At 53.6% G+C, this 21095-nt stretch overlaps 1 protein-coding gene across 1 annotated transcript; it reads left to right on the top strand.

Annotated features, from left to right (window-relative positions):
• The first annotated feature begins 339 nt into the window (after nucleotides 1-339).
• On the top strand, nucleotides 340-16388 carry ZNF74 (zinc finger protein 74). The gene is made up of 5 exons (XM_052654975.1): nucleotides 340-408; nucleotides 708-778; nucleotides 11150-11276; nucleotides 11576-11671; nucleotides 12154-16388. The coding sequence occupies exons 1-5, from the start codon at nucleotides 381-383 to the stop codon at nucleotides 13713-13715; spliced, it is 1884 nt and encodes a 627-aa protein (XP_052510935.1). The 5' UTR covers nucleotides 340-380; the 3' UTR covers nucleotides 13716-16388.
• The last annotated feature ends 4707 nt before the right edge of the window (nucleotides 16389-21095 follow it).

Below are 21095 nucleotides of genomic sequence, written 5' to 3'. Positions count from 1 at the left end.
CCGCGCATGCGCGCACCCCGCGGCGCCGCGCGCGCGTTCCTTTGTGGCGGCCGCGCTGTCCGTGGGAGGCGGGCCGCTTCGGCGTTCCTGCCCTTCGTGGGTCCGCCCGTCCGCCCCTCGCCTTTGTGCCACCCTCGCGACCCTCAGCTCGGGGCGGCCAAGCGCGAGGCCTGGTCGGCCCGCGCGGACCCGGGAGGCGTGACTGACGGGCTGGCGCGGCGCGCCATGGGGCGGGGGCGCCGCCGGACGCGCCCGGCGCCTGCGGAGCCCGCCTGACGCCGACCCGGGCCGCGCGGCCGACCCCGCGGGGCTGCGCGAGCGTCCCCAGCCCCGGGAGCGCGGCCCGGCCCCAGCCGGGGCGGCCGTCGAGGGAGGGCGCCATGGACACCTCGGAGACCCGGGGGGCAGGTACGGTTGGCCCGTCCGCCGCGGGCCTGGGTTTGCACGGGGAGGGCGGGCGGGGTTCGCGGGAGCGCCCCGGAGTCAGGCCGCCGCCGCCTCCTCGCGGTGGGCACGGGCACGGGGACGGCGGCGCGTTTCCTCCGTAAGTGGGGTGTCCGAGACGCCGGAAAGCAGGATTAGCCCCAGGTTCCCTCTGGTTGTGCCGAAGCTGGGGCTCGCCTCTGACTGCCCTTGATTGTCCCTCTGCCGGGGGTGCCCGGTGCCTGTGGACAGAACAGCCCCGTTGACTCATTCGTCCTTTCCAGAGCCTGCTCGTCCCCTCAAAGAGATTCCAGAAGATGCATTGCCTCAGGGTCTCCTGGAAGCCAGGTCCGAGGTGAGTGGCTGTCTTGTCTTTTCCTTTTTTTGAACATCTCGTTTTTTATGAGGAGGGTTGGCATCGTCCTTCCATCATCCAGGCCGTTGGTCATCCAGGGCCCCCGATCTGGGTGTCTGTGCTCCAGTCCTCAGGAGGCTTTGGGCCCGGGTGGTGGGGGGACAGGTCCGGTGACGCCTGAGTGCGCTCTCCAGGCGAGTGTCGCTTCCAGCCTGACACAGCCCAGCCGCGGTCCGTCGCTCGGGACTGCTGTGTGCCCAGCACTGTGCCAGGAGCACTCGGTGGCGGTTTTAGTGCCACGCACACCTAGTGGGTGGCCGCTCCCGTGAGACCACTTGGCTCATCTCCACACACAGGCCCATGGGATGCTTGCTGCGGTTGACCCTTGTTTCGGGGCGTTTCCTGGGAGTAAGTTAGGAAGATGTGGAACGGCTGATGGGAGGGCTGGGTTGCAGTGCTGGGGGTCAGAGTGATGGTAGAGCGTGTGTCCCGATATGCTTTTTCTCTGTACCCAGTTCCTGACACAAGGCCTTCGTGGAAAAACATGGAATTACGGAGGCTTTGGAGGCTCTGAAGGGAGTTGGCCTTGGGGCCGCTTCAGCTGCTGCTGCTAAGTCCCTGCAGTCGTATCCGACTCTGTGCGACCCCATAGACGGCAGCCCACCAGGCTCCCCCGTCCCTGGGATTCTCCAGGCAAGAACACTGGAGTGGGCTGCCATTGCCTTCTCCAGTGCATGAAAGTGAAAAGTGAAAGTGAAGTTGCTCAGTTGTGTCCAACCCTCAGCGACCCCATGGACTGCAGCCCGCCAGGCTCCTCCGTCCCTGGGATTCTCCAGGCAGGAGTACTGGAGTGGGGGGCCGTTGCCTTCTCCATTTCTGCAGCTGAGTGAAGCACAAATCACTCCTTTTACAGACTTTGGGTTTTTGCTCATCATTTTGTTCCACCACCTACCCCTGTCTGTCCTTCCCAGTGTTCAGAAAGGTGCAGCTGATAGAGACAGTATGGGTGAAAGGCTTGGAGAGTTGAGAGTCCTTTGTCATTTTTAGGACTTGGTAATTCTGTTAACCCGTCACTTGAAAGGTAGAAATGGCTGTAAAACACGTATGGTGAGACGGGCCCAGCTTCTGTAATGCTAGAATGTTCTGTAAAACACTCAGGAGACATGACGAGCACGTGAGATAGGTACATGGTCCTTAGTGGGTCACAGACCCAGAAATCCTGTCAGAGGCATTTGTAGATGTATTTCAGGTCGCGCTGTGTCAGTATTTAACTTCGTGGGTGTGATGATGGTACTGTGATTGTGTAGAGAACATCCATGATAAGTACAGGCTGAAGAATGTAGGCTGAGATATTCTGATGTCTGCAGCCAACCTTGAAATGGAGGAAAAAGCGGGGTGTGTTTTGAGAGCGCCACCTCGGAGGCACTCCCCTTCTTGTGCAGATGTTAATCCTGAAACATCAGCTTCCCAGGGCTTTGACTCGCTGGTCCTCTCTCTGAAGTGCTCTCCTCCCCCAGCAGTCTCGTGCTGTGGCGAGGGCTCTTCCCTGCTGGGACATCCCGCCTGGTCTGTTCTGACTCCTCTGTGGTTGCATTACCAAGTCTGCCTTTGATTCCACACCCTTTTGCTCCCTGCCCTGCAAAATAAAGACACACCGGATGTGGGCAGGTAGGTTGGGAGTGCCCCTAGAGAGGCCTCGACGTGGCTCGGATCCTCCTCTTGCCTGTCGACACCCCCGCACTGAAGCCACGTGGCCGCTGAGAGCTCTGTTAGCAGCTTCGCGGTCTGAGGTCTTGTTTCTGCCTCTTTCGCCTCCTCTCCGCTGGCACCGTCTTGCTTCTCCCCTGAGCGCCTCGGGCTCAGCGTGCGTCCTCACCCCACCTTCTTGTCTCCCTGAAGTCCATCAGGCTTGTTGCTGTGCAGTCACTGAGAAACATCCGACTCTGCAACCCCGTGGACCGCAGCACGCCAGCCTCTCCTGTACCTCACCGTCTCCTGGAGTGTGCTTAGATTCATGTCCACTGAGTTGGTGATGCCATCCAACCGTCTCATCCTCTGTCGTCCCCTTCTCCTGCTTTCAATCTTTCCCAGCCTCAGGGTCTTTTCCAGTGAGTCAGTTCTTTGCATCAGGTGACCAAAGTAGTGGAGCTTCAGCTTTAGCATCAGTCCTTCCAACGAATATTCAGGGTTGGAGTCTTCTCCACCACCACAGTTCAAAAGCATCAGTCCTTCTGTGCTCAGCCTTCTTAATGCTCAGCTCTCACATCCACACATGACTACAGGAAAAACCATAACTTTGATTACACGGACCTTCGTCAGCAAAGTAACGTCTCTGCTTTTTAATACACTGCCTAGGCTGGCCATAGCTTTTCTTCCAAGGAGCAACTGTCTTTTAATTTCATGGCTGCAGTCACTGTCTGCAGTGATTTTGGAGCCCAGGAAAATAGAGTGTGTCACTGTTTCCATTTTTCCTCCATCTGTTTGCCATCAAGTGATGGGACTGGATGCCGTGATCTTAGTTTTTTGAATCTTGAGTTTTAAACCAGCTTTTTCACTCCTCTTTCAACTTCATCAAGAGGTTTTTTAGTTCCTCTTTGTTTCCTGCCAATAGAGTTATCATCTGCATGTCTGAGATTGTTGCTATTTCTGCCGGCAGTCTGGATACCAGCTTGAGATCCATCTAGCCCAGCATTGCGCACAGTGTGCTCTGCATGTAAGCTAAATAAGCAGGGTGAAAATATACACCCTTGATGCTCTCCCTTTCCAACTTTGAACCAGTCCATTGCTCCATGTAAGGTTCTGACTGTTGCTTCTTGACCTGCATACAGGTTTCTCAGGAGAGACCACCTGAGGTGGTCTGGCATTTCCATCTGTTTAAGATTTTTCCATAGTTTGCTGTGATCCACACAGTCACAGGCATTAGCGTAGTCAGTGAAGCAGGAGTAGGTGTTTTTTGGAACTCTCTTGCTTTTTCTGTGATCCAGTGAAGTTGGCAGTTTGATCTCTGATTCCTCTGCCTTTTCTAAACTGAGCTTGTGCATCTGGAGGTTCTCAGTTCACATACTGTTGAAGCCTGGCTTGAAGGATTTTGACCATTACCTTGCTAGCTTGTGAAATGAGTGCAGTTGAGCGGTAGTTTGAACATTCTTGGACATTGCCCTTCTTTAGGATTGGAATGATAACTCACCTTTTCCAGTCCTGTGGCCACTGCTCACTTCTCCGAAGTTGCTGGCATAGCGAGTGCGCAGCAGCGTCTCTCAGGATCTGAAGTAGCTCGGCTGGAGTTGCGTCACCTCCTCGAGTCTGCAGCGATGCTTCCCGAGGCCCCCAAGGCCCCGCGCGCCGGGCCGTCTGGCGCTGGGTGAGTGCGCACGCCGCCCTGGACGGCCGGCCATGGAGTACTGTCTGTGCAGTTCCGGGCAGCTCTGCCCCCGCGTGACCTCTTCCGCGTCTCCTAGAGCCTTGCTGGTTCTGTCCTTTATTGTGCCTGTTTTTGCATGAAATCAGTTCAGTCGCTCAGGCCTGTCCTACTCTTTGCGACCCCACGGACTGCAGCACGCCCAGCCTCCCTGTCCGTCACCAACTCCCGGAGCTTACTCAAACTCCATTGAGTCGGTGATGCCATCCAGCCATCTCATCCTCTGTCATCCCTTTCTCCTCCTGTCTTAAATCTTTCCCAGCATCAGGGTCTTTTCCAAGGAGTTAGTTCTTCACATCAGGTGGCCAAAGTATTGGAGTTTCAACTTCAGCATCAGTCCTTCCAGTGAATATTCAGGACTGATTTCCTTTAGGGTGAGCTGGTTGGAACATTGCATGAAATGTTCCCTTGGTATCTCTAATATTCTTAAAGAGATCTCTAGTCTTTCCAAAGTATCAGAGCTTCAGTATCAGTCCTTATAATGAATATTCAGGGTTGATTTCCTTTACGAGTGACTGGTTGGATCTCCTTGCAGTCCATGGGGCTCTCGAGTCTTCTCCAACACCACGGTTGAAAGCACTGATTCTTTGGCGGGCAGCCTTCTTGGTCAGACTTCCTGAGGTATGATTATACACAGGAAGAGTGCTCCAGTTTTATGCACGTGGGACTTGGTGAGTTTGGCACGTGCATGCTGCTGTGTGAGCCCCACAGCCAGGACAGCACTTCCGCATCACCCAGAAAGTCCCTTCATGCCCGTTTTCAGTCCATCTTCCCCACCTGTCCCCTTGGCAACCAAAATCATTTTGCCTTTTGGAGAATGTCACATGGAATTACATAGGTGATTTTTAAGAATACTTCTTTATTTGCACCAGGTCTTTGCTTGTGGCATGCAGACTCGTTGTGGCACGTGGGATCTAGCTCCCGACCAGGGATCGAGCGCAGAGTCTCAGCCGCTGGGCCACCAGGGACGCCCCTGTGCATGTGATTCTGCTTCTGATTTATGTCACTTAGCGCGATGCTCTTACGTCCGTGTCCTGACGTGCGTCAGCAGCTTGCTCCTTTTGACTGCTGAATGAGACCCCACCTGCTTTAGGCTGCTGGGCTGCCCTGTGGAGATGCCACGGGTTTGGTGGCTCAGGCAGCAGACGTGCCGTGTCCCCTGGTTCTGGAGGCCAGAAGTCTGAGGCCAGGGTGTTGGTGGGTTCTTCTGAGCTGCTCTCCTTGGTCTGTGGACGGCGCTTCCCCTCACGCGTCCTTCCCTCTGTACACGTCTGTGTCCGAGTTTAATTTCCTTATCATGACGCTAGTCTTACTCAGGGCCCATTCTGATAACCTCTTTAAAGACCCCATCTTCAGCTCGAGTCACATTCTAACATTGGAGCTTAGGGCTTCAACAAACTAATTTCCACGCATAACACCATTGTATATGTACCCCACCGTTTGTTTATCTGCTCACCAGCTCATGAACGGTCAGGGGCTGAGTCCAGGTTTGGGCTGTTACCGTAAGCCTGCTATGAATATTGGCGCCCAGGTCACAGGTGTGCTTTCTCTCTCGCGTGAGGGCCCGGCAGCGGGATGGCTGGGTCACGCAGCGAGGGGGGCCATCATGCAAAGAGCCCTCCGTTGGTCTCGTTGGCTGTTCTCTGTGGATTCTCTTTTCTCTCTTCACTGATTTCTGATTCTTATTTCTTTCCTTCACCTTCTTTCCTTCGCTATTTCTTTCTTTCACTTTCTTCAAGTTGAAACTTAAGTATTGTTTTGATACCTGTTCTCACATAGGATTCACTGCTATAAAGTTCATTCTAAGTCCTTTTTAGGTTTAAGCTGAACATTTTGATATGTTTTATTTTCCTGTTTCAGTTCAAAGAAGTTTCTACAATTTTTTGCTGATTTCTTCTTCAGCTCCATATTATTTCAGTTCAGTTCAGTCGCTCAGTTGTGTCCGACTCTTTGCGACCCCAGGAATCGCAGCACGCCAGGCCTCCCTGTCCGTCACCAACTCCCGGACTTCACTCAGACTCGTGTCCATCGAGTCCGTGATGCCATCCAGCCATCTCATCCTCTGTCGTCCCCTTCTCTTGCCCCCAGTCCCTCCCAGCATCAGTCTTTTCTAATGAGTCAACTCTTCACATGAGGTGGCCAAAGTACTGGAGCTTCAGCTTTAGCATCATTTCCTTCCAAAGAACACCCAGGGCTGATCTCCTTTAGGATGGACTGGTTGGATCTCCTTGCAGTCCAAGGGACTCTCAAGGGTCTTCTCCAACACCACAGTTCAAAAGCATCAATCCTTCGGCGCTCAGCCTTCTTCACAGTCCAACTCTCACATCCATACATGACCACTGGAAAACCCATAGCCTTGACTAGACGGACCTTTGTTGGCAAAGTAATGTCTCTGCTTTTGAATATGCTATCTAGGTTGGTCATAACTTTTCTTCCAACCAGTAAGCGACTTTTAATTTCATGGCTGCAGTCACCATCTGCAGTGATTTTGGAGCCCAAAAAATAAAGTCTGACACTGTTTCCACTGTTTCCCCATCTATTTCCCATGAAGTGATGGGACCGGATGCCATGATCTTCGTTTTCTGAATGTTGAGCTTTAAGCCAACTTTTTCGCTCCCCTCTTTCACTTTCATCAAGAGGCTTTTTAGTTCCTCTTCACTTTCTGCCATAAGGGTGGTGTTATCTGCATATCTGAGGTTATTGATATTTCTCCCAGCAATCTTGATTCCAGCTTCTTCCAGTCCAGCATAGAAGTTAAATAAACAGGGTGACAATGTACAGCCTTGACATACTCCTTTTCCTATTTGGAACCAGTCTGTTGTTCCATGTCCAGTTCTAACTGTTGCTTCCTGACCTGCGTACAGATTTCTCAAGAGGCAGGTCAGGTGGTCTGGTATTCCCATCTCTTTCAGAATTTTCCACAGTTTATTGTGATCCACACAGTCAAAGGCTTTGGCATAGTCAATAAAGCAGAGATAGATGTTTTTCTGGAACTCTCTTGCTTTTTCCATGATCCAGCAGATGTTGGCAATTTGATCTCTGGTTCCTCTGCCTTTTCTAAAACCAGCCTGAACATCAGGGAGTTCACGGTTCACGTACTGCTGAAGCCTGGCTTGGAGAATTTTGAGCATTACTAGCATGTGAGATGAGTGCAATTGTGTGGTAGTTTGAGCATTCTTTGGCATTGCCTTTCTTTGGGATTGGAATGAAAACTGACCATTTCCAGTCCTGTGGCCACTGCTGAGTTTTCCAAATTTGCTGGCATATTGAGTGCAGCACTTTCACAGCATCATCTTCCAGGATTTGAAATAGCTCCACTGGAATTCCATCACCTTCACTGGCTTTGTTCATAGTGATGCTTTCTAAGGCCCACTTAACTTCACATTCCAGGATGTCTGGCTCTAGATGAGTGATCACACCATCGTGATTATCCGGGTCGTGAAGATCTTTTTTGTACAGTTCTTCTGTGTATTCTTGCCACTTCTTCTTAATATCTTCTGCTTCTGTTAGGTCCAGACCATTTCTATCCTTTATCGAGCCCATCTTTGCATGAAATGTTCCCTTGGTATCTCTAATTTTCTTGAAGAGATCTCTAGTCTTTCCCATTCTGTTGTTTTCCTCTTATTTCTTTGCACTGATCACTGAAGAAGGCTTTCTTATCTCTTCTTGCTATTCTTTGGAACTCTGCATTCAGATGCTGATATCTTTCCTTTTCTCCTTGGCTTTTCGCTTCTCTTCCTTTCACAGCTATTTGTCATGCCTCCCCAGACAGCCATTTTGCTTTTTTGCATTTCTTTTCCTTGGGGATGGTCTTGATCCCTGTCTCCTGTACAGTGTCATGAACCTCCGTCCATAGTTCATCAGGCACTCTGTCTATCAGATCTAGGCCCTTAAATCTATTTCTCACTTCCGCTCTATAATCATAAGGGATTTGATTTAGGTCATACCTGAATGGTCTAGTGGTTTTCCCTACTTTCTTCAATTTAAGTCTGAATTTGGCAATAAGGAGTTCATGATCTGAGCCACACTCAGCTCCTGGTCTTGTTTTTGCTGGTCTTGTTTTTGCTGACTGTATAGAGCTTCTCCATCTTTGGCTGCAAAGAATATAATCAGTCTGATTTCGGTGTTGACCATCTGGTGATGTCCATGTGTAGAGTCTTCTCTTGTGTTGGTGGAAGAGGGTGTTTGCTATGACCAGTGCATTTTCTTGGCAAAACTCTATTAGTCTTTGCCCGGCTTCATTCCGCATTCCAAGGCCAAAGTTGCCTGTTACTCCAGGTGTTTCTTGACTTTGTACTTTTGCATTCCAGTCCCCTATAATGAAAAGGACATCTTTTTTGGATGTTAGTTCTAAAAGGTCTTGTAGGTCTTCATAAAACCATTCAACTTCAGTTTCTTCAGCGTTACTGGTTGGGGCATAGGCTTGGATAACTGTGATACTGAATGGTTTGCCTTGGAGACGAACAGAGATCATTCTGTCGTTTTTGAGATTGCATCCAAGTACTGCATTTCCGACTCTTGTTGACCATGATGGCTACTCCATTTCTTCTGAGGGATTCCTGCCCACAGTAGTAGATATAATGGTCATCTGAGTTAAATTCACCCATTCCAGTCCGTTTTAGTTCGCTGATTCCTAGAATGTTGACGTTCACCCTTGCCATCTCTTGTTTGAGAATGAAATGGCAAGCCACTTCAGTATTCTTGCCTTGAGAACCCCATTAACAGTATGAAAAGGCAGAATGATAGGACACCAGAAGAGGAGCTCTCCAGGTCATCAGGTGCCCAGTATGCTACTGGAGGTCAGAGGAGAATAGCTCCGTATCATTTCGGAGTCTGTCAGTGCTGAGTAGGGGAGGATTCTCCAGGTGTCTTCTGTTGTCTCTGATTCTGCTGCAGTCAGAGAGGGGACTGTGTGGTTTGAAGTCTTTCCGATTCACCGAGGCTACTTTATCATCCCGCGTGTGGTTTATCTTGGTAAGCGTTGTGTGCACTTGAGAAGAACGCGCATCTGCTTTTGTTGGCTAGAGTGTTTTGTAAATGCCAAGTCAACACTGAGTCGTGGTGTTATTCAGGTGTTCTGACATTTTCTGCTTGAATATTGTGTCGGTTACGGGAAGATTGTGGTAAGATCATCTGTGTAACTGTGGGTTTGTCTGCTTCTGTTTTCTTTTTTTAACTTTTTTTGTGTGCTGGGTGCTTGTCCCTGCCCGGGCCTGTCTCTGGTGGTGGCGGGTTAGGGTTGCTCTCGAGCTGTGGAGTGTGGGCCCTAACGGAGAAGGCACTGGCAACCCACTCCGGTGCTCTTGCCTGGAGAACCCCAGGGACGGGGGAGCCTGGTGGGCGGCCGTCTGTGGGGTCGCACGGGGTCGGACACGACTGACACGGCTCAGCAGCAGCAGCAGCAGCAGGGCCTGGGTGCGCAGGCTTCTTGGCTGCGGCCCACGAGCTCAGTTGCTCCGTGGCATGTGGGGTCTTCCTAGATCGAGGCCTGGCAGCAGAGTCATTGCCGGGCGCCACCAGGAGCCTGTCTTCAGTCCTGTCGGGCTTTGTTCTGTGTGCCCTGAGGCTCTGTTGACAGGTCCGGCTTTGTTTGCGACTCTTGTGAGCTCTTCTGAGTTGATCTGTAGTGAGATCACTGCAGAGTCACGTGACCATGCTTTATCTCTGGTGTCCCTTGCTCTGAAGTCTTTGCTGCTGATACAGCCGCCTCAGCTTCCACCCACCGGCCGCGCGCACTGCCTCTGTCCTGCCCCCTTTCAGGCTGTCCTGGTCTCTGTGTGTGCCCTGCGCCATCCCGGCGCGGCTGGGCTCTGCCGTTCCGCTGCACTCTGGCGGCCCCCCGTCTCCCGGGCTGTCTGGGTTCTCGCATCCCCCGTCTCCCGGGTTGTCCGGGTCGTTCGTGTCCCCCCAGCTCCCGGGCTGCTCGGGCCGCTCGCGCCCCCCGTCTCCCGGGCTGTCTGGATTCTCGCATCCCCCGTCTCCCGGGCTGCTCGGGCCGCTCGCGCCCCTCGGTTGTTGCTGGGGTGAGTGTGTAGTTGCCCTTGGGCTGTGTTTTCTCTCCGTCTTGTATCTTTTTGGTTCTGTTTCGCCTTTAACCCCTTCTTTTGAGGTAAACAAGTTCTGCTTTACCGTAATTCTGGTTTTATTGGCTCTTGCTTTTGGTCACTTGGTTGGATCTGGACGGAGTGGGCTTCTGAAGCCTCTGCTGCAGCGCACTCGCTGCGCGGCGCTGCTGGTCTGCTGTCGAGCAGAGTGAGTCGGCCACGCGTGCCTACGCAGCCTCCCTTGGTGGGCTTCCTTCCCATCCAGCTCGCCTTAGAGCACTGAGCGGAGTGCCCTGAGCTGCAGCGTAGGCTCTCCTCAGGTTCACACGTAGCAGCGTGTGCGCGTCGGCCCGCGTCTCCCCCTCCGCCCCCCCTTCTCCCCTTTGGCGTCTGAGTGAGTGCTGGGTCTAACTCCTTCCGTGCTCTCGGATGTGGGGAAATTCCTTCATGTGCAGTTGGATCTTTCTGAGACTTTTAGGTTTCGGTGTGAGCCCGGAGAACCCTTTAATCTCCGGCTAATCTTGCCCAGAACACCGGGGTTCCAGACCAGAGTCACGCGGAGTCAGTCACTGGGCCTTGCCGGATGCTCAGAGCTGGGATGACCGAAGGGGGCACCGCAGACCAGGGGCCGGCATTGGGGGAGGGCAGGAGCAGGTTAGGGCAGGGACGGGGCCCAGGGAGAGCAGGCGCCCTGGCGAGAAGAAGTGGGAGGCAAGCAGGAAGGACACGGAAGGGTCCCGTCCGCCCTCAGGGTGCAGGGCGGCGCCTGTCTGGAGCCGGGGCCGTTTTTGTCTACAGCGCAGCCTTTCGGCCACACTCAGGACGGCTCCCGAGGTCTCTGATGCTGAGCTCCTCCATCACCCAGGATCACAGGTGGGTGAGAGAGAAAGAACACGTGTGTCCTTCCAGGAGCCCGTGACTTTCAAGGACGTGGCCGTTGACTTCTCCCAGGAGGAGTGGGGCCAGCTGGGCTCCCCCCAGCGGGCCCTGTACCGGGACGTGATGCTGGAAAACTACCAGAACCTTCTCTCCCTGGGTAAGATGGTGCCCAAGGTGAGGGGGCCAGGTCCAGCATCTCTCCTCCGGGCTGGGCCTGGCAGGCCTCCTGTGTCTGCCCTGGGCCCTTGTGTTGCCATCGGCATCTCTGCCTGCAGGTGGGGCCTGGAGGAGAGGGGAGGGGTGGACAGGCCCCGCGACCCCAGCCTGCCCTGGAGGGGGCGTCAGTCTCTCTGGGGTCCTCAGACCCGCAGGTCAGCGTGGGTTCCTCGTCGGAGCCCCCTTCCTCAGCGCTGGCACACCCAGCGCCCAGAGCCACGCTGCTTCCTCCCCGCGCAGGGCCTCCGGTCTGCAAGCCAGACGTCATCTCCCACCTGGAGCGAGGCGAGGAGCCATGGCGGGCTCCCAGAGACGGGCCTGCGCGGCCCGGTCCAGGTGAGCGGGGCGCGGGGGCGGAGCCCCTCCCCGCCGCCCCTGCGGCCCGCTGCTCCCTCTGCGCCTGCTCAGCCCCGCCTGCCGCCCTTCCCCGAGCACACATTGAGCACCGGCTGTGTGCCAGCACCCGTGCTGGGGGCACAGTGACCAGGACGGACACAGCCGGTTGCCTTGAGCCGGAGGGAGACCGGAGCATCTGCACGTGGGGTGGTCACACGTGGGCGGTCAGTGTGGACTCGGACCCCAGGGACGACGCCACCCGCGGCCCGGCTCCTTACAGAGCGGCCTGGCTTCTGCCCGCCTCCGCCCGCCCCGCTCCGCCCGCCCCCGCACCGCTCCGCCCCGCCCACAGCCCCCTTCCATGCTCGCCGCCCTGCCCCTGCACCGGCGTCCCTCCGCGCACCTGCGCTCTTGGCACGCCCCGCCCTGAGCCCTGGCGCTGCCCCTCCGCATGCTCTTAGGGTGGTCTCCCTTCCTTCCAGAACCAGGACGGGAGCCCGGGCCTGAGGCGGAGGAGACGCTTATTTACAAGGAAGAGCCGCCCTGGGAGCCGATCGCAGAAGGGCTGGCGAGGACTGGTGTGCACAACCCTGGGTTCGGCAACGGGTGTACCTGGGGGGGCCCGGCGACTGCTCTGACCCGAGGCGAAGCCTCCTACGCTAGTGGTGGGTCTGCCGAGGAGCGCCAGCGGGGCAACTGTGAGTCCAAGGAGGCACTTGGCTTGCAGAGCGCCCTGCCGGCCCAGCCCCGCCTTCCCTCAGCAGGCGCCTCCCCGGAAGGCCAGCCGGGCAGAGTGCGGTCCACCGGGGCCGGGAGCCGGCGCCGGAGCCAGGGTGCGGGGAGCGGCCCGTTCGCCTGCGGCGAGTGTGGCAAGGCCTTCCAACGGAGCGCAGCGTTGGCGCTGCACCGGCGCTGGCATGCGCGCGAGAAGGCCTACAAGTGCGGCGAGTGCGGCAAGGCCTTCAGCTGGAGCACAAACCTCCTGGAGCACCGGCGCGTGCACACCGGCGAGAAGCCCTTCCTGTGCAGCCAGTGCGGCAAGGCCTTCAGCTGCCGCTCGTCCCTCAACGTGCACCGGCGCGTGCACACGGGCGAGCGGCCCTACAAGTGCGGCCAGTGCGGCAAGGCCTTCAGCTGCAGCTCGCTGCTGGGCATGCACCTGCGCGTGCACACGGGCGAGCGGCCCTACCGCTGTGGCGAGTGCGGCAAGGCCTTCAACCAGCGGACGCACCTCACGCGCCACCACCGCGTGCACACGGGCGAGAAGCCCTTCCGCTGCGCCGCGTGCGGTCGGGCCTTCGCCTGCCACTCGTCGCTGACGGCGCACGAGAAGCTGCATAGCGGCGACAAGCCCTTCCGCTGCGGCGACTGCCCGAAGGCCTTCAGCAGCCGCTCGCGCCTGACGCTGCACCGGCGCGCGCACACGGGCGAGAAGCCCTTCCGCTGCGGCCAGTGCGCCAAGGCCTTCAGCTGCCACTCGTACCTGGCGGTGCACCAGCGCGTGCACAGCGGCGAGCGGCCCTTCCGCTGCGACGAGTGCGGCAAGGCCTTCAGCTCCCACTCGTACCTGGTCGTGCACCGGCGCGTGCACACGGGCGAGAAGCCCTTCGACTGCAGCCGCTGCTGGAAGGCCTTTAGCTGCCACTCGTCGCTCATCGTGCACCAGCGCGTGCACACGGGCGAGAGGCCCTACCGGTGCGGCCGGTGCGGCCGGGCCTTCAGCCAGAACCACTGTCTCATCAAACATCAGAAGACCCACTCGGCCGAGAAGGCCTTCAAGTGCCACGAGTGCGGCGAGGTGTTCGGCTGGAGCGGGCCCCTGGCAGAGCACCGCAGGCTCCACGGCGGCGAGAAGCCCTTCGCCGTCCAGTTGGACCAGCGCTTGCTGAGCCCCTATTATGTGCCTGGCGGCCTGCTGGGCGCGGGAGCCTCGGGCGGGGGCGGCGTGGGCCCGGTCGATGCCCTGGACGTGGCCGAGCTCCTGGGTGTGGCCCCGCCCTCGAGCAGCAGGAGTTTCCCCCTGGGGAGCAACCCCGGAAATTAACGTGTGTGTGACCCACCCACCTGAAGCACGCCTAGAGGTCGTGGGCTGCTGAAGAGGGAGCTGGTGGGAGAGCGCCGAGGGCATCCTCTCCTCCCGCTGATGTTCAGAAGGCGGGGAAGGGCGCTCTTCTTGGGTGAGGGGGGACCCTGTCCTCAAGTCCTTGGACAGCTGCCGCCTTGATTTCCATCCCGAGTTTCTTCTGTAAACTCTTTTAACATAATTAAAGGGGAGAGAAAACAGAATTACAGACAGTATTACTTCTAAGTGAACACTCTGTTGCGGGAGGGAGAGTAGGCTCAGATGGTGGGCCTTTGGGAAGAAGCAAGTTCCCTGGACTCGCCACACAACGCGTTAGTGGCCGTGCAGCCCAGCGTCCCGTCTGGCCACCCCGTCCATGGCGGAAGCAGGCTTTCTACCCCAGCGGGTGAGGCCACCTGCGGGGCTGCCCCGGACCCCACAGCACTCAGCCCCTGAGAGGAGGCGCACCTGGTGGCCCCGGAGACGGGGAGAGGTGGCGTCCCTCTGGGACTCGGCCATCCCGCTCAGTTTAAAGCAGAGACCAGCTGCCGGCTCACGTCCGTACAGAGTGCTGGAGTCTGTCTCACACTTTCATTAAAGTATGGATGGAGGCTGAATGACCACGTTTCAGACAGCAGGAATTAAGGGAAGTGACACCCATGATTCTCCATAAAGCCGCATTTTGCACCTTGGTGCGCTGCCTTCTGCTTTCTGACGGTGTGTCTTCACGCTCCTGCAAACGCGGCGTGCGCAGCCTGCCATCTTGGCCCCCAGCGTCCTCACCGCGTGGCCGGCCTCTCCAGCAGAGCCTGCTGTCTTGGAGCTGAGGTTCTGGGTAGGGCGGGCTGTCCTGTTAGCTGTTCTTCCGTTGGACGCGAAAGTTACTTTCAAGCTGTCACTGTTATAAACCATCTTTCATACGCCGTCTTTCTGCGTTCTTCAGCACGCTCCTACCGTAGATTGCTGGAAGTGACAGTCTGCGATAAAGGAGAGGAACCACGTGCTGCGTCATTCCAGTGTGGTTTTGGTTGTGAGAACAAAGTGATGCCGAGAGCCGGCGGCACTGGTCGGGCGCCACCCGCTCTGGAGGCTCCGGCTGGTCCTGCCAGGCTGGCTTCTGGGCCCGCGGCACCGACCCACTGCTCCTCCGGCGTCCCTGAGGCTGGCTGCAAGCCCTTCCCTGCGGCAAACGGAAGCTCTGACAACTTCATTGGCAAAAAACAAGTAGAATCTAGCTTTGACTGTTACCATACTTCTTAGTTTAAAAGAAACTCATACAAATTAGCATGTACGCACACTGCTACTGCCTGCCCAGTGGGGCTGCTGGCGTGCTCAGCCGAGGGCAGCACCTTACCGCTTCGAGCGACACCTTTTCATAATGTTCAGTTGCTCAGTTGTGTCTGACTCTTTGTGACCCCATGGACTGCAGCACACCAGGCTTCCCTGTCCTGTACCAACTTCTGGAGCTTGCTCAAACTCAGGTCCTTCGAGTCAGTGATGCCATCCAACCGTCTCATCCGCTGTCATCCCCTGCTCCTCCCACCTTCAATCTTTCCCATCATCGAGGTCTTTTCCAATGAGTGAGTCCTTCCCATCAGATGGCCAAAGTATTGGAGCTTCAGCTTCAGTCCTTCCAGTGAATATTTAGTACTGATTTAAGATTGACTGGTGATCTCCTTGCAGTCCAAGGGACTCGAGTCTTCTCCAACACCACAGCTTGAAAGCATCAATTCTTCGGCGCTCAGCCTTCTTTAAGGTCCAGCTCTCACATCCATACATGACCACTGGAAAAACCGTAACTTTGACTATATGGACCTTTGCCGGCAAAGTAACATCTCTATTTTTCAATAAACTGTTGATGTTTGTCAGCTTTTCTTTCAAGAAGCAAGCGTCTTAATTCCATAGCTGCACTCACCATCTGCAGTGATTTTAGAGCCCAAGAGAATAAAGTCAGCCACTGTTTCCACTGTTTCCCCATCTATTTCCCATGAAGTGATGGGACCGGATGCCATGATCTTCGTTTTCTGAATGTTGAGCTTTAGGCCAACTTTTTCACTCTCCTCTTTCACTTTCATCAAGAGGCTCTTTAGCTCCTCTTCACTTTCTGCCATAAGGGTGGTGTCATCTGCATATCTGAGGTTATTGATATTTCTCCCGGCGATCTTGATTCCAGCTTGTGTTCATTGAGCCTGGCATTTCGCATGATGTACTCTGCATAGAAGTTAAATAAGCAGGGTGATGGTACACAGCCTTGACGTACTCCTTTCCCAGTTTGGAAAGTTTAACTGTTGCTTCTTGATGTTTCTCAGGAGGCAGGTAAGGTGGTCTGGTATTCCCATCTCTTTAAAAAGTTTGATATGGAACATGTTATTACTGTTCTTCAAGAAAACTGTTGGAAATACCCTTTGGCCCCGCCTTCCGTTGATGTCTCAATGCTCTTTTATTTACATACAAACTTTGTGTTCTCATCATACACATAACACGTGTATATTGGAGAAATTGGGGGATGGCAATCAGGTGTACGAGAATTAAAACAACCCTCAGCTGACAGCCGTGGCCTGGAGATGCATTTACTCTCGTTTTTTCTCTGCATGTATACACTTTATTTTTAAGTGTAAAGGGCTTTATTATAGGCAAAATTATTTAAGTCAATAAATTTTTAAGAAATTATACATGTTCTGATTCATTTAACCGCCAGTCACCTTAGCTTCCTCAGTGTTTGAGTCATAATCTTCAGAATAGCGCTTCCGCAGACAGTTTCGGCTCAGTCCACAGCTGTGAGAGTCAGTCCAGATTCTCCTAGCTGGACGTCTTTGGTCCCCAGGGGAATAAGGACACGCTTGAAACGTTCCCCACCTGGAATCACTGGGATCCAGCGTCCTCGAGCAGCCTACTGTGGGGCCGCATTCGGGGCCGGCGGAGACGGCTCTGCCTGGCTCTGAGTCTCAGACGTCCTCCAAGAATCTGCCTGCCAGTGCAGAGTATGGGGGTTTGACCCCTGGGTCAGGAAGAGCCTGTGGTGAAGGGGATGGCTACCCACTCCAGTATCCTTGCCTGGGAAACCCCATGGACAGAGGAGCCTGGTGGGCTACAGTCCACGGGGCCGAAAGAGCCCGGCGTGACCTAGCAGCTAAGCAACAAGCGTACGTTAAGCGCAAGCCGCGGCCACTCCTGCGCTGCCACAGCCGAGAGCCGCGCGCGTAGAAGCCGCTAACGTGAGCGCAAAAGCAGTCTGGGGATGCCCCCGGCGGTCCAGCGCTGACACTGCACGCTTCCACTGCCGAGGGCACAGGACCAGCCCCTGGCCAGGGAACTAAGATCCCACAGGTCACAAGTGCAGCCAGAAGAAAAGCTTGTTAGGTTTTCTTAGTTTATCAGCAACTGTCTGCTATTTCCTCCCCCCAGATCTAACACAGCCTCTGAATAAACAGAACCACGTGGTGACTCTGTGAGGTGACCACAACCATGTCAGTCTACAGAAAAAGCTCCATCAGGACACAGTTCAGCTAGACACGTTCTCTCTCTCTCTGGCCATGCCACGCAGCACGTGGGGTCTCACTTCCTCAGTCAGGCTTCGAGCCCTTGCCTTGGCATGAAAGCGCAGTCTTAACCCCTGGCTCACCAGGGAGCTTCACCAGGAGGTTGGATGCTGCAGCAAAGCTGAGGCAGCCAAGGAAATACAGTATTAGAAATAGAATTATTTGTTCCTTCGTTTCGACAGTTTTCTCTTTTGTCCACTATTCCATTTTTAGATGTACACAAATATATGCAGTATGTGAACATGTAATACACACATATATATGCAGCGAGAATATCCACATCAATATGTACTCAGGTGTACACATACAACACATACAGGGCCTCCCTGTCTGTGGGCTTTTTAAAAAATTATTTTATTTTCTGGCCGTGCAACATGTGGGATCTTAGTTCCCTGACCAGGTACTGAACCTGTGCCTGCAGCATTGGGAGCGTGGAGTCTTAACCACTGGACCAGCAGGGAAGTCCCCCCGGTATGTATCCAGTGGTTAACGATCGCCTTGCAGTGCAGGGGACACCGGTTCAATCCCTGATCCACGAAGATCCCATGCACCGCGGAGTAACAGCCCCTGTGCCACAACTTCCGAAGCCGCGCGCCCTGGAGCCCATGCTCCACAGCAAGGGAAGCTGCTGCAGCGAGAAGCCGTTCTCCACAGCTGGAGAGCAGCCTGAACTCACGGCAACTAGAGAAAGACCTCACACGGCGATGCAGACGCAGAGCACTCAAAAACAAATGTTTTTATTAAAGTTAAAAACAATATTAAAGCAAGACACCTTTTAAATATATGTGTACCTATATGCAATACAAACACGTACATATCAATGTACACGTATATGTAACGTGCACACATACATGTATATGTAACGTGTGCACACGTATGTGCAACGTGCACACACGTGTATATGTGATGTGCACACATACGTGTATGTGACATGTACACACACGTGTATATGTGATGTGTGCACATGTACAGTGCCCTAGCATGAACATTTTCTTGTCACTGCATTTTCAGCGGACAGAGGTTTTTGAGTTCTGTGTAGTCAGGTCTACTCAATTTTTTTTTCCTTTATCCTTTTCCTTGGCTTGAAGAGGCCCCTCCTTACATCCTTTTTTGGTTATATTTTATATTTACTCTTAAATCCACCCATCTGGGATGTAAGTGTCCGAGGTGCCACGTCTTTCTTGAACTTCATCCCCCGCTGTTCCACAGACCTGCCTGCCTTCTCTGCTGCTGCTGCTCGGTAATTCGTAGACAGGAGGACTGGGGTCACATTTTTAGGAGGTTTAAAAAACATTTTTTTTTAAATTTTTCTAAGTGAGCCAGGCAGGAATCATTTTCTCAGAACTTGGCCTCTTCACACCCCTGCAGATCTCCTTGGGGTTTTGATTATAACTGGCCAGTTTGGAAACAATTAACATAGTTCTACGTGAGATTAGGTCTTCACATCAAAGAACATGGTAGATGACTGTTCATTCAAGTCTGCCTCTAACCATCAGAAAAGGTCTACAGGGCTTCCCTGGTGGGCCAGGGCAGGGGACGCAGGCTCGGTCCCTGGCCCGGGAGACCCCACGTACTGCAGGGCAGTGGAGTCCATCAGCTGCAGCTCCTGAAGCCTGCACACCGCAGCTGCAGCAGCCCCTGTCTGCCGCACCTAGAGGAAGCGTGAGCACAAACCAAGACCCAGCGCAGCCAAAACTAGATGGAAACCAGAAGGAAAAGGAGAAAGTGCTTATCATCGCCTTCATATGCGTTCACATACGGCTTGTTGAGTTCAATGTACTTTTGCGGGGTTTGTAAATCAGCCACGTGATGAGACACAGAGAGAACTCTTGCCGGCAGTTTAGTTCAGTCAGTTCAGTCGCTCAGTCGTGTCCGACTCTTTGCAACACCATGAATCCCAGCACGCCAGGCCTCCCTGTCCATCACCAACTCCTGGAGTTCACTCATACTCATGTCCATCGTGTCCGTGATGCCATCCAGCCATCTCATCCTCTGTCGTCCCCTTCTCCTCCTGCCCCTAATCCCTCCCAGCATCAGAGTCTTTTCCAATGAGTCAGCTCTTCGCATGAGGTGACCAAAGTACTGGAGCTTCAGCTTTAGCATCATTCCTTCCAAAGAAATCCCAGGGCTGATCTCCTTCAGAATGGACTGGTTGGATCTCCTTGCAGTCCAAGGGACTCTCAAGAGTCTTCTCCAACACCACAGTTCAAAAGCATCAATTCTTCGGCACTCAGCCTTATTCACAGTCCAACTCTCACATCCATACATGACCACAGGAAAAACCATAGCCTTGACTAGACGGACCTTAGTCGGCAAAGCAATGTCTCTGCTTTTGAAGTTACTATCTAGGTTGGTCATAACTTTTCTTCCAAGGAGTAAGCGTCATTTAATTTCATGGCTGCAGTCACCATCTGCAGTGATTTTGGAGCCCAAAAAATAAAGTCTGACACTGTTTCCACTGTTTCCCCATCTATTTCCCATGAAGTGATGGGACCGGATGCCATGATCTTCGTTTTCTGAATGTTGAGCTTTAAGCCAACTTTTTCACTCTCCTCTTTCACTTTCATCAAGAGGCTTTTTAGTTCCTCTTCACTTTCTGCCATAAGGGTGGTGTCATCTGCATATCTGAGGTGATTGATATTTCTCCCAGCAATCTTGATTCCAGCTTGTGCTTCTTCCAGTCCAACGTTTCTCTTGATGTACTCTGCATAGAAGTTAAATAAGCAGGGTGACAATATACAGCCTTGACGTACTCCTTTTCCTATTTGGAACCAGTCTGTTGTTCCATGTCCAGTTCTAACTGTTGCTTCCTGACCTGCATACAGATTTCTCAAGAGGCAGGTCAGGTGGTCTGGTATTCCCATCTCTTTCAGAATTTTCCACAGTTTATTGTGATCCACACAGTCAAAGGCTTTGGCATAGTCAATAAAGCAGAAATAGATGTTCTTCTGGAACTCTCTTGCCTTTTCCGTGATCCAGCAGATGTTGACAATTTGATCTCTGGTTCCTCTGCCTTTTCTAAAACCAGCCTGAACATCAGGAAGTTCACGGTTCACGTATTGCTGAAGCCTGGCTTGGAGAATTTTGAGCATTACTTTACTAGCGTGTGAGATGAGTGCAATTGTGTGGCAGTTTGAGCATTCTTTGGCATTGCCCTTCTTTGGGATTGGAATGAAAACTGACCATTTCCAGTCCTGTGGCCACTGCTGAGTTTTCCAAACTTGCTGGCATATTGCGTGCAGCACTTTCACAGCATCATCTTTCAGGATCTGAAACAGCTCCACTGGAATTCCATCACCTTCACTGGCTTTGTTCATAGTGATGCTTTCTAAGGCCCACCTGACTTCACATTCCAGGATGTCTGGCTCTAGATGCATGGTCACATCATCATGATTATCTGGGTCGTGAAGCTCTTTTTTGTACAGTTCTGTGTATTCTTGCCACCTCTTCTTAATATCTTCTGCTTCTGTTAGGTCCAGACCATTTCTATCCTTTATCGAGCCCATCTTTGCATGAAATGTTCCCTTGGTATCTCTAATTTTCTTGAAGAGATCTCTAGTCTTTCCCATTCTGTTGTTTTCCTCTATTTCTTTGCATCGATCGCTGAGGAAGGCTTTATTATCTCTCCTTGCTATTCTTTGGAACTCTGCATTCAGATGCTTATATCTTTGCTTTTCTCCTTTGCTTTTCACTTCTCTTCTTTTCACAGCTATTTGTAAGGCCTCCCCTGACAGCCATTTTGCATTTTTGCATTTCTTTTTCCATGGGGATGGTCTTGATCCCTGTCTCCTGTACAATGTCACGAACCTCCGTCCATAGTTCA

This window comes from Budorcas taxicolor, chromosome 17, assembly GCF_023091745.1.
Source record: "Budorcas taxicolor isolate Tak-1 chromosome 17, Takin1.1, whole genome shotgun sequence".
NCBI lineage: Eukaryota > Metazoa > Chordata > Mammalia > Artiodactyla > Bovidae > Budorcas > Budorcas taxicolor.
This window is presented reverse-complemented; position numbering and strand designations above follow the sequence as displayed.

Excerpts from the sequence above, each read along its gene's own strand:
- ZNF74 (XM_052654975.1), top strand. The coding sequence starts at position 381 with ATGGACACCTCGGAGACCCGGGGGGCAG. Across the intron at positions 409-707 it reads CTCGGAGACCCGGGGGGCAG|AGCCTGCTCGTCCCCTCAAA; the intron begins GTACGGTTGGCC and ends CGTCCTTTCCAG. Across the intron at positions 779-11,149 it reads TCCTGGAAGCCAGGTCCGAG|GAGCCCGTGACTTTCAAGGA; the intron begins GTGAGTGGCTGT and ends GTGTCCTTCCAG.